This window comes from Eleutherodactylus coqui, chromosome 3 (assembly GCF_035609145.1).
Source record: "Eleutherodactylus coqui strain aEleCoq1 chromosome 3, aEleCoq1.hap1, whole genome shotgun sequence".
NCBI lineage: Eukaryota > Metazoa > Chordata > Amphibia > Anura > Eleutherodactylidae > Eleutherodactylus > Eleutherodactylus coqui.
In genome coordinates, this window is record NC_089839.1 from 162,414,808 (window position 1) to 162,427,960 (window position 13,153).

The 13,153-nt window shown below is 46.6% G+C and overlaps 1 protein-coding gene across 2 annotated transcripts in view; it reads right to left on the reverse strand.

The window, feature by feature from the left end:
- Positions 1–12,894, reverse strand: part of TSEN2 (tRNA splicing endonuclease subunit 2) — a 39,815-nt gene extending 26,921 nt beyond the window's left edge. For both annotated transcript variants that reach the window (XM_066596477.1, XM_066596476.1), the window contains exons 1-4: positions 12,813–12,894; positions 7,472–7,670; positions 5,187–5,268; positions 2,643–2,679 (exon numbers count right to left, since the gene is read on the reverse strand). In XM_066596477.1, coding sequence (XP_066452574.1) covers positions 2,643–2,679; positions 5,187–5,268; positions 7,472–7,670; positions 12,813–12,880 — 386 coding nt within the window. In that variant the 5' untranslated portion in view covers positions 12,881–12,894. The remainder of the gene's footprint in view (positions 1–2,642; positions 2,680–5,186; positions 5,269–7,471; positions 7,671–12,812) is intronic.
- Positions 12,895–13,153: the final 259 nt, after the last annotated feature.

Consider the following 13,153-nt stretch of genomic DNA (forward strand, 5'->3'; position numbering starts at 1 on the left):
GGCCCCTTGACGCTAACCCCCTTTCACACCTTACCAAGATTTCCCGCACATTACCCAATAACTGACTTAGATCAGCCTCATTGCTGCCCCCCCTTTCTCTATCACCTACTCCCCCAACCCCCACATTACCGCCAGCATGGATTACATCACTCTCTTGCATTGTATTGCTATCTTGCATCACATTTCTACAATGCATAACACTTCTACCCCGCACTACTTCTGACATTACATTTCTATCATGCAATATATCACTATCCTGCATAACATTCCTATCATGCAATACATCACTATCCTGCATAACATTCCTATCATGCAATATATTACTATCCTGCATAGCATTTCTATCTAGCGATAAAGACAAATATGATAACATTTGCTCACCAGCCGTACTGCGCGGATCCTGTGGAATCTCCGTCCTCCTGTACGCCATGGAGTCCTCAACGCGACCCGAGCCACCCGGATGCTCGTGCTGTGTCGGCACCATAACGGCCGACCTGATAAAGCCCCTTGATGGTCCTGCAGCTGCACTGTCGCCTGACAAACTCCTCTCACTGGTGCGCTCAGCCGAACGCACCGTTGCCCTGGGCGGATTTTCATGTTGCTGGTCATCTTCCATACCCTGCCCTGCTCTCCTTGAGCCGACCGTCCTGCACCTAGATCCTCCCTCAGATGGCCCCTCGCGCGCCTCACGCTGCCTGGCTGGCACCCGGACCGGTACATCATCCAAGGCACCAGCCGTTGCTTCTCCTGTGCCTCTCATTACAGGCTCCGCTAGCCCCGCCCCCCGAGGAGAGCGGGACCTGCGAGAAGCCGTTAAGCCAGGCCGGCTTGCCGGATTCCTCCTGACCGGTCTATCACTGGCTCCCTTTGCTCTGGGAGCAGGACGACCGGCCAAAGGGTCCCCGGAGGGGCTCCTGTACCTGCGCCTGGGTAGTGGCTCATTCTCCTCCGCTATGAGCCTTGTCGGAGGACGGGCCCTGCGCGCGCGCCGCGCTCTCCCACTCATCTCAGACGTCGCCGCTGCTCCTGCCTCTGCCGCTGGACCCGATGTTGCCGCTGAAACGCTCAGCATGCCGGCTACCTCCTGCTGTAGCCACCCTGCCGGGTGGCGCTCCGCTGCTGCCCTCAGCTGCTCTAACACTTCCTCAACCGAAGCCATAGTAAGTCTCAATTCTTTCTTACTGCTGATATCACTCTGGTATGTCACACAGCTAATACCAGATTTTAAAATGGCGCTCCCGCCCAAACTACCCTTTTTATGAGTACTTTTAACCCCTCCCCTTACTTAACCCCTAACCAATTAAATTAAATATAAATAGCCCACTCTCCTATGTCCCCCCCCCCTTCCTTTCCCCAGCTTACTTTTATTATTTATTAACCCTATCCTACCCGCTCCATTCCCTAACAACCCTGTCATGCAGGGCCTACTCTCATGGGCCCCTGCAGGGCCCGATCCGGCCCCGAGCTATATCTGACTTGTGGAGGCCACGTGCTGTTTAAAGTGGGTGTGGAGCTCGAACAAGCGTTGCTGCCTCTTCAATGCTTACATCTGAGTACCATCCTGTTCACACACAGCGCTGTGCATAGGGCCGCTCTGACTATTACAACATTGTTGCATTCACTTCACAGGGGTAAAGCTTCAGTGAAAAGTTCTGTGTTCAAACAGGATTGTACTCAGATGTAAACACTGAGGATGCGGCAGTGTTCGCAAGAGCTCCATGGTCACCAACTGATCAGATATTGATGCCCGATCCTGAGGATAGGGTATTAAGTTTTTACAACCCGAACGATCCCTTTAACAGCTAACGTTTATGCAAAATACTGAAATTTCAAATCTGAAGTGCCAGATTTTATTTTTATCTCAGATTGTTTTTTATACTTTTATTTGACCCCTCCATAATGTACCTGGTGATCTTTGTAATGCAATTGGCCAAAGGTACAGTGTTCAATCATACACCTGACGGTTTAGATATATGGCTGGTTTAAATCTTACATCTATGGCCTGTTCAAGAAGATAAGCATGCAGATTTTCTCATTAGAGGGCAAGTTGGCCATCGATTCTCAATGGCAGTTATATGATATGAAGAAACCAAGTAACACAGTCTCAGATAGTCAAAAGTCTTGCTGATGGTATCTGCAACTTTATGGATTTAAAGGGGTTTTCCAGTGAAATACTATTGATGACCTATGTAATCAATGGGAGCTGTGCCCGTAGTTACAAGCGCCGGCCACTACATGGAAGGTCGGCACAGAGACTTCAGCTCAGAGGTTGGAGCGGAAACCTCAGTGCTGACCTCCTTATAGTGGCTGGCGCTTGTAACTGCAGGCACGGCTCGCATTGATTTCAATTAGATCCATTCCTGCCGTTACAAGCACCAGCCACTACATGGGAGGGCGCTCCAACTTCTGTGTTATTGTGGCGCTGACAGCATACGCCCACTCAGCTGATTGGTTAGGGTCCCGAGCGGCGGACTGCAGCTGATCAACTATTGATGACCTATCCTGATAATAGGCCATCAATAGTATTTCACTGGTAAACCCCTTTAACGATTCTATGGCTAGCTTACATGGTACAATGTATAAACAACAATTTGATAGTATGTGTGCTGTAACATAAATATAATATACAAATAAATACTTACTTGATGGAAGAAATAACTGGAAATTTAAGTTTAGAATCTGTAGAAGAGAAAACCTGTTTAGTTTTTCAGTACCTTCTTCGTGCCGACTGTGAATTTGAGTGACACAAAAATCCTTAGTTATAGGAATAGGTCAATCAGAACTGTTGAAAATGATAATCTCTGCAGACGTCGATAAGATGCCGTTACATGCGGGTCATGATCCACTCGGTTTCTGTGTGGCCTGGCTCACATGAACATATTTGCATTGCGTATAACGTGCGTAATGTAGGCACATATAATACGCTGTAAATGGTGTCAATGAAAGTATATTAATTTTCATTGTTCCACTCACACTTGCGCATATTTATTGTGTATGTTACACGCATAAGAAAAAAAGCAGCATGTTCTATTCTACAACGTATTATGTGTGATACAGACCTAATATTCCCTATGGGCGCGTTTGAAACGCAGTGCATACTGTGAGACAGTGACCGGCAAAGTACTGGAGGGCAGATATATTTCGCCTAGGATGCTCTCTTATGCTGCTTTGGGGAGCACTTGGGCGGATACATGCCACCAAGCAGCCTGGGCTCGGTGGAGGAAGCCGGCAGTATGGTGTCAGTAACATTAAGTTACTAACACGTTGTAGTGTGTAAGTGGCTCCAAGCCACATAATCCGGGCCGGCTTTTCCTGGAGTGGTCAAGGCGAAGGGTGGGATGGCCACTCCCACGTACCAGGTGAGGCTGGTACCAGGCCTTATAAAGCCTGGGCCTACAGGGCCTAAGAGAGAGCTGAGACCTTTGCAGGTCTGAGAGCCTGGCTGGTTGTACGCAATAAGTATTTGTGTTGCAAGTGAGTAGACAGGGTGGATCTATGTCTAGTCAGTGCTCAGACGAGCAGGAGCTACTTTATGTTGGCCTGATGTTAAGGCCTGTGTTTTTGCTTTGCTTGTACTGAAATAAACCCAGGCGAAGCCTGGACTACAGACTGTATCCCGTGTGTCACTGCCTCTGACTGCTTATGCCCAGGTTGCTAACGATCCTAACGCTAATCCCTCACAATACACAATTACATTGCAAATGTGCTGTGTTTTTTACGATTGTTGCTAGGAGACATGAGAAGGAAATTTAAAAGAAGGAAGAAACCAGGAAGCCGGTGCAGGACAGCACGCATAAGATACGCTGTATATGTGCAGATATACGCGAGTAAAAATGCGGCAATAAGCAGGGATATGCAGTTCCATACGACAGTAAAACGCTGCGTATTACCATACAGTCATGTGAGCCTGGCTTTACTCTGGAGAGGGCACATCATAGCAGTAGTCTGTGCTGATGGATATAATACTGTATAACCGCTGTGGAATAAGTTGGTGCTACACAAATAAAGATTATTATTAGAGATGAGCGAGCATACTCGTCCGAGCTTGATGCTCGTTCGAGTATTAGGGTTGCTCGAGATGCTCGTTACTCGAGACAAACACCACGCGGTACTCGTCTCGATTAAACGAGCACTGACCATTGAATTCAATGGAGCCGGCAATACAGCCGGCTCCATTGAAAGCAATGGGCTGCCGGCGATCGCGGGATGAATTGTCGGGAAGGGCTTAAATATATAAGCCCTTCCCTGCAATTCATCCAGAAATGTAAAAATAAAAATATATACTCACCTTGTCAGGCTGTGACCAATTAGAGGCAGCTCATTCAGCAGGCGGGGATTTTAAATCCCCGGCTGCTGAATACTACTCACAGCTGTTCAGAGCAGTTCAGGAGGACTGCCGCCGGCCGCGCTGAACTCCGTCTGCCGGGACCAGGAGAGTATATATATATTTTTTATTTTTACACATTTCTCGATGAATTGCAGGGAAGGGCTTATATATTTAAGCCCTTCCGACAATTCATCCCGCGATCACCGGTAGCCCATTGTTTTCAATGGAGCTGGCTGTATTGCCGGCACCATTGAATTCAATGGGCTAACATCGTTCTGCCGGGACAAGGTGAGTATATATTTTTTTTATTTTTACACATTTCTGGATGAATTGCAGGGAAGGGCTTATATATTTAAGCCCTTCCCGACAATTCATCCCGCGATCGCCAGCAGCCCATTGCTTTCAATGGAGCCGGCTGTATTGCCGGCTCCATTGAATTCAATGGGCTAACATCGTTCTTTTCTGCCCCAGCTGTTACAGCTGTGGCAGAGGAGAACGATCTTTATGCTGACAGTGCGGGGGGGTCTCACTCTTGCCACTATTGTGGCTTAATAGTGGGACCTGGGAACTTGAGATGCAGCCCAACATGTAGCCCCTCGCCTGCCCTATCTGTTTCTGTGTCATTCCCATCACTTTCTTGAATTTCCCAGGTTTTCACAAGTGAAAACCTTAGCGAGCATCGGCGATCTACAAAAATGCTCGAGTCGCCCATTGACTTCAATGGGGTTCGTTACTCGAAACGAACTCTCGAGCATCACTGAAAGTTCGACTCGAGTAACGAGCATTTTGATGCTCGCTCATCTCTAATTATTATTAATATTATGTTCCAGGTTGCAGTCACCAAAAACATCCACCTTACCTTTCCACCGCCCTCGCAGCTCCTCCTGGGCAATGTTGTACTCTGGTCTGCTGCGTGACAAAATCCCCTTCCCAAAATATCCCTGGAGAGAAAAAGAACAATTCATGGCTTATTATTTAAAGAAGCTTCGGCCCATTTTCTGAAGGGCTTGTCTTATGGCTATATTCAAGGGGTGATTATCCTAATTGTCCTCCATCATTTAAGGGTGTGCTGACGCAGGCAGATACCTATCACATGCCCGAACACATAGCAATTTGTACTAAAATGCTTGCGTCTTTGCCGCATGACCCTTTGGCAACAGCAGCCTAAGGCTGCATTCACACAAACATATATCGGCTCGGTTTTCATGTCGAGCCGATATACGTCGTCCTCATCTGCAGGGGGGGGGGGGGGGGATGGAAGAGCCAGGAGCAGGAACTGAGCTCCCGCCCCCTCTCTGCCTCCTCTCCGCCCCTCTGCACTATTTGCAATGAGGAGAGGCGGGACGGGGCTAATTCATGGAACTTAGCCCCGCCCCCATCCCGCCTCCTTTCATTGCAAATAGTACAGAGGGGCGGAGAGGAGCAAAGAGGGGACGGGAGCTCAGTTCCTGCTCCTGGCTCTTCCACCCCCCCCCCTGCAGATGAGGACAACGTATATAGGCTCGGCATGAAAACCGAGCCGATATACGTTTGTGCGAATCCAGCCTTAGGCCGGTTTCACAAGCGCTAATCTCGCACGAGTTTTGTGCGAATATGAACGCTATTCTTTTGAAGCGATATTTCCTCTCACTGAAATGCTGCAAAAAAAATTGTGGTATGTTCTATTTTTTTCACATTCCTCGGAAATCATCGCCCATTGATTTCAATGGGACCTTAACTACATCACATGGCACCCATATGGCGTGCGATGTGCATGCAAGTGAAATGCGAGGTTTCCTAATAAAATCAATGGGAAACACTTCCGATCCTTTATCACATGAGAAACTTGCGTGGCAGCATCGGAATTTCACGGAAATGATGCAATAAGTTTTTGCCTCGAAATCGCCTTGCACCTGCGGGTAAAACGCATGTTAATGAGATCTGTGTCCGGCTGAGCTTCTTGACCTGATATAGCGTGCCCCCCGTGTGAATGCAGCCTTAAGCTGCCTTCACATAGGTGAGAACATTGAGCAAGATTTGTGCATTGCGAGATGCACAAATATGTGGTATCCACTGCCAAATTGATGATTACTGCCGAGTTGGCGCGCTGTCCCTGTCTCTTCCTGAATAAACGAGTTCAAAGTTCCAGATCCTTGGAGCTTCATAAACTTCCCACAGTGATGGTGGGGAGATTAGCTAGAGAGCTGCAGTGGTAAAGGGAGGCTCATGGGGGTGGGCGGACAGTAAAGCCTCCTTCTCCTGGATTCGCTTTAGCCTCCCGCCACAACTCACCCATAAAAACTATGCAGATGCAGCTTCCTAACGTTGCTGGGGCGGAACAGGCCATGGGGACACTTGTAAGTTGTTTCTTTCATATGCCGCGGTGCAATGTCTGTCATCTTAAAGGGGTTTTCCAAGGAGAATACTACTAATGACCTATCCTCAGGTAGCTCATCAATAGTTGATCGGCCGGGGTCCATCATTGAAATCCATGAAAGCCATGTCTGCAGTTACAAGCGCCGGCCACTACACAGCATGCAACCGCTCAGCTGATTGGTCAGGGTCCTGAGTGATGGAACCTGGCCGATCAACTATTGAGGAGCTATTCTTAGGATAGGTCACTAGTAGTATTCTCCCTGGAAAACCACTTTAAGAAAAAAATAATAATTTTGCGATTCTGTGTAAAAACAGAATCACAAGACTCCTAAGGGGCAAATTATACAAATTAATATAAAGAGACTCTGTCACCTACTTTTAACTCTAAGAGCCAAGCTAAAAGTAGGTGACACACTGAGTCCAGGGATTTAAGTTATACCTCCCTTACTGCTCCCCCTGTGTCAGCGCTGAAAGCCGTCACTCAATGCATTGAGTAACAATGCTAAGTAGTCCACCCGTTATAAAATTAGAACGGGCAAACTACTTAGCAGTGCCACTGCGCTGCGGAATAAGTTGGCGCTATACAAATAAAGATTATTATTATTATTAGCAGTGCCACTCAATACACTGAGTAGTGGCTTCCAGGACTGACACCGGGGCAACAACGGGGAAGGTAAGTAGAACTTACATTCCCGGACTCAGCTGGTCACTTACCTGTAAGCTTAGCTTATAAGGCTACAAGTAGGTGATAGAGTCTGTTGAAGCACTTTCTCATTCCAATCCCCTTACCTTTCCATACAGAAGCTGTATGCCCTCTATGCTCCTCACAATGACATGATTGTTTATAATCTCTCCCTTACAGATATGGAAATCTTTCATATAAGAATCATGAGATAGCGGGATGGGAAAGGGGGATTCATAGGACTCGTAGACCTTCCTTTTCCTCCTGGGAGCGTGGAACGTAGCCTGAGACATGGTCTTCCCTCTGCTGGTAGAAGTGGAGGTGAAATATTACTATATAGGACTATACAATAGAGAATACAATGATGAAACACAAAAGAGAGCAAATATCCGGGAATTTGGCCATGCTAGGGCTGACGGGAATTCTTGCCCATAACGATACAGAACGTACATTTACATCCTACAGGTTTGGGGTTGCATGGAGGAGGATCGCAGGTGAATACTGCTCCAAACAATGTGGGTGCTGGCTGTTTCTTACAGCTGACACCTGCTCTGATAATCAGCGCTGCTGATCAGAGCTGTTAGCCCTTTAAATGCGCCGTCAATTCTGACAGCGGCATTTAAATGCCCATATTGACATTCAGGGGTCTCTGTCTGCCACCCATGATGAGGTCGCAGTTTGCTGTGGGGTTGCCATAGCAGCAGTCGGCCTTCTGAAAGGCCCCAGGGCTGCCATTGCAGTTTGACAATCATGTCATGCCTCTGGCGTGGCTTAACCCCTTGAGTGGCGGGTTTCCTACCACCCTGTCGTGCCCACCAGGGCAGGTTTTTTAAAATGGTCTAATCATTGAATTTCAACTAATTTTGCAGTTGCGTCTCAAGAGCCATAACTTTTTCATTTTTCCATTGACATGGCCATATAAGGGCTTGTTTTTTGCGGGACAAGTTGTGATTTTTTAAACAGGGGGGAGGAAAAAAAGAAATGGGGAAAAAAGAAAAAAAGGGGCCATGTCATTAAGGGGTTAAATAATGTATTAACTTCCTTCTCTGGGTCATTACGACGCATGGATACCACATGTGTGATTATATTTTTGATTTTTTACAAAGTAAAGGGAGACAAGTGTTTTTATAATTTTTTTTATAATTTTTCTTTTGTCCCTTTAGGGGACTTCCACAGGGACCCATCAGGACCCCCTGATCACATTCCGGGGGTCCGATGGTGACAGCCCTTTACATGCGACAGTGACAGCCCTTTACATGCTGCAGTCACATAGACTGCAGCATGTAAAGGGTTAACACAGCAGAGATCGGAGGTTTTCTCTGATCTCTGCTGTAAGAGCTAGAACCTAGCTGTCCTCTGACAGCTAACAACCAGCTCTCCCTGCCACAGAGACCATCGGCTTGCTTCTGACAAGCCGATGGTCTCTATGGCAACCTGTAAACAAACCAGTGCAGGAGATTGCCGGCATATCGGCAATATCTTCTGCTGGTTTTTCAAAGCCCTTGCACTGCTCTGTGTGGGTCTGTGCAGGCAGAGCACAATGTCACAGCTTGTGGCATTGTGCTCTGCAGCTCCCATAGTGATACATAGCCCGGAAATCTTCCGGGCTATGTTGCTATGAGCAGTGGAGCTCGTCCCGGAAAATTGCCGGGCGTGCCACTCAAGGGGTTAATAGATTGCCTGTCAGACCGTGGTATAATGTAATGCTAAGGCATTGCAAGCTCTTGTCCTTTAACACCTTCCCGCTGCAGGGCGTAAGTTTATGTCCTGGCAGCAGGGTACTTCCCGCGACAGGACGTAAACTTACGTCCTGGGGTTAGAGCGGGATCACATATGATCCCACGCTATCCCGCAGCGGGAGCCGGCTGTCAAACACAGCCGGTGTCCCGCTGCAACAGCGGGGGGGCATCGCGGCAGGGAAAGAGTTCACAGAGGGAGCGGACTCCCTCTGTGTCTCCGGCCGGCTCTCGCGATAACATCGCGAGAGCCCGGCCTGTCACCATGGTAACAGGACGCCAGACACTGGCGTCCTATATTGCCTTTGCCTATGATCGCTGTATAAGCGATAAGGCATGGCAGAGCAGTAGTTCTGCCATGCCTTATGACAGCGATCATCAGGGCAGTGGTTAAAGTCCCCCAGGGGGACACAAATGTTGTAAAAAAAACAAAGATTAAAAAAATGAATAAAAAAAATGTAAAAAAAAAAAAAGTAAAAAAACGATTTTCTATGCTTTTTCTCAGATTAGCATAAAAAAAGCTAAAAAAAAATTAAAACCCTACATATGTGGTATTGTCGCGTCCGTAACGACGTGTACAATAAGATGCACATGCTTTTGACTGTGCACGGAAAAAAACGCAAAAAAAAACCGCTAAAAAACTGAGGCAAAATGCTAATTTTTGCATTTTGCCTCACTAAAAACGCAATAAAAGTGATCAAAAAAGCCGTATTTACCCCAAAATGGTACCAGTAAAAACTACAGCTCGTTTTGCAAAAAATAAGCCCTCACAGAGCGCCGTACATCAAAAAATAAAGTTACAGGACTTTGAATGCAGCGATTTAGAATAGAAAAAAGATTTCCAAAAAAAAGGGGTTTTATTGCAGAAAAGTGGGAAAACCTAAAAAAAGTAAGAATTTTGGTATCGTTGTAACCGTAGCGGTCCGCAGAAAGAATGGAATGTCTCATTTATGCTGCATGATTAACGCTGTAAAAAAAAATAAAAAATGGCAGAATTGATGCGTTTTCTCTCCCTGCTATCATAAAAAAAAAGTTTTACAATATAGTCTATGTACCCAAAAGTGGCACCGATAAAAACTACAGTTCGCCACGCAAAAAACAATCCCTCATACGGCCGTGTCGATGGAAAAATAAAAAAGTTATGGCTTTTGATAAATGGAGAAGAAAATCCACCAAAAATTGTTGCGTCCTTAAAGGGGTTGTCTCGTGGCAGCAAGTGGGTCTATACACTTCTGTATGGCCATATTAATGCACTTTGTAATGTACATTGTGCATTAATTATGAGCCATACAGAAGTTATTCACTTACCTGCTCCGTTGCTAGCGTCCCCGTCGCCATGGATCCGTCTAATTCTGATGTCTTCTGGCGTTTTTAGACGCGCTTGCGCTGTGCGGTCTTCTGCCTGGTGAATGGGGCCGCTCGTGCCGGAGAGCTGGTCACTGCGTCGTCATCGTAGCTCCGCCCCATCACGTGTGCCGATTCCAGCCAATCAGGAGGCTGGAATCGGCAATGGACCGCACAGAGCCCATGGTGCACCATGGGAGAAGATCCGCGGTGCACCATGGGAGAAAACCGCGGTGCATCCCTGGGAAAGGACCGGCGGCCATCTTAGGGAGAAGATTTTTATAACTTCATATTTCGTCAGATCGGTGAGTAGCAATCGGTTTAAAAACCGCTTTAAATTGCTATTTTATGCCAGGGGGGGGTGACAGGGGTAATGGGGTAATGTAAAATTTTGATGTTTGCCTCGGGACAACCCCTTTAAGCCCAAAATAGGCCATGTCATGAAGGGGTTAAGGAGACTAGAAAAAAAAAAAAAAGTAAAAAAAAAAAGTTTTTAGTTATTAAAAAAAGATAAAAGTAAAAGAAAAAAAACGTTTTGCTATATTTATAACAAAAGAATCTAAATTTTAAAAAATCCAAAGCTATGTCCGTAAAAGTTCGATTCATCAAAGTAACACATTATTTACCCCGCACAATGAACGTCATCGAAAAAAAAAAAAAAAAAATACCAGAATTGCGCTTTTTTGGTCACCTCGTCTCCAAGAAAAAATGTAATAAAAAGGGATAAAAAAAAGTCGTATGCACTCCAAAATTGTACCAATAGAAACTAAAAGAAGTCCTGCAAAAAAAATGAGCCCTCGCACAACTATGTCAACAGAAATGTTTTTAAAGTTATGGCTGTCAGAAGATGGCGGCAGAAAAGAATTTAAAAAAATATTGTAGTATCGTAGTAATCGTACTGACCCATAGAATAAAGCGATCAGGTCATTTTTGTTGCAGTTTGTGAAAGCAGGACGCACCCAAAGATGGCGGAATGTCATTTTTTAACGTTTCACTTAAATTTTTTAAAATGTTTTTCACTACGTTAAACAGTACCATTGAAAAATACAACTCGTCCCGCAAAAAACAAGCCCTCATACAGCGACGTCGATGGATAAATAAAGGAGTTAGGATTTTTTAAAAGGAGGGAGAAAAAAAAACAAGAATTGGGGAGGAGAAGGAGGCCCTGTCCCTAAGGGGTTAAAGGGGAACCAGTCATCAGGTGTTTCCTCTGCAGTCCGAGCTATGCCTGTAATAGTGCTGATATTCGTGCGCCGGAATCATGTTTACCCCGTTAGTAAGCCAGCTTCGGTACCCTTTGATGCAGCGCCTGCGCGGGATTTCATCAGAGGATAGAAACTGTCCATTAAACCCAGGGGGCGCACCGGCGCAGCACTGGTGAGCGCGATATGGCGCCGTGAATCCAACCGGACCACGGAGCTGTTTAGAGGGAGTGTTCCTGTGAGGACAATCTGCAGCATTTAGGCCGGTTTCATGCGGCCGAGAAAAATCGCACGAGATTTGTGCGTGGCGAAACACACAAATCTAACACGAATGTGAACCCCATTCTTTTGAATGAGGTCATACACATGAGCGAGGTTTTTCCCGCAATGCAGAAAGAAATTGCGGCATGTCCTATCTTCGGGCGTGTCCGGGCGTGTCCTCACACACAAGGCATGTTCATTCGCGTGTGACAAAAAAAATAGGCAACGATCGAAATAGCTAATGAATTCCTGCGCAATTACAGTGTTTCACGGATCTCCTAGTATATTTTGCGCACCCCACATTGACTTCGATGGGGACTTTTGGTGAGCAAATGCGCAGGAACATTCGAGCACGCTGCAGGGTTTTTTTGGCAGGAAAAATACGGCCAAGTGAAGGAACCCACTGAAATCAATCCGCTCTGTTCTCTGCGCATCACATGCATACATTTTGCGGGCACAAATACGCTCGTGTGACGCCAGCTAAATCGATCTGTGACGTGGAAGCACCCAGGAGCGTCCTGTGACTTAGTGTTAACTGATGGGAATTTCGCTGTACGGTTTATTTTTTCATGGACTTCTACAGAGTAAAAAAAAAAACAAAAAACGTAAAAGATATAAATGGCGTGTAGGGACGGTCAAGAAATACAGTTTGCAGTCTCTGCTGTGATGCAGTGCTGCTGCAGCTCCCCCTCACACAGCCAATCACATTTCACCTTTCATTTCTCCTGTCCTGCCTACAAAATGAAAGCTAGACTCTGATTGGTTGTTCAAAGTAACGCGCCCTCCCCATCGTCACTGCTACACAACGCACAGCCCCTATCAGACGCACTGCGCATGTGCTGGCATTACAGCGCCTGTAACAGTGCTGACCGCTCAGACAACACCGGCGGCAATGGGTCACTTACCTGCAAACAGCGCTCAGGAAAAGCCGAACACCACGTGCAGCCGCCGAAGCCACACCTTCAGATGTCATGTGACCCTACCGTGTGTACTCTGAAGGAGGCGCTGCCGTTGCCGTATTCACCAGAATACTGCAGCCGACATGTTTGTGGAAACGTTATCAGTGGTGCCCCGCCCCCAGAGAGGGAGTCAGCTGATCACCTGCCTTGGTGATCCTCTCCAGGAATCTGCCAGGGGTGTAATGAACACTTTCCTTCACATCCCAAACCCATGAATCAGTAGTTAAAAGCTGGACAACCCCTTAACGGGGGTTTCTGCAAATACTGTCCTCTGGATGACATCAATA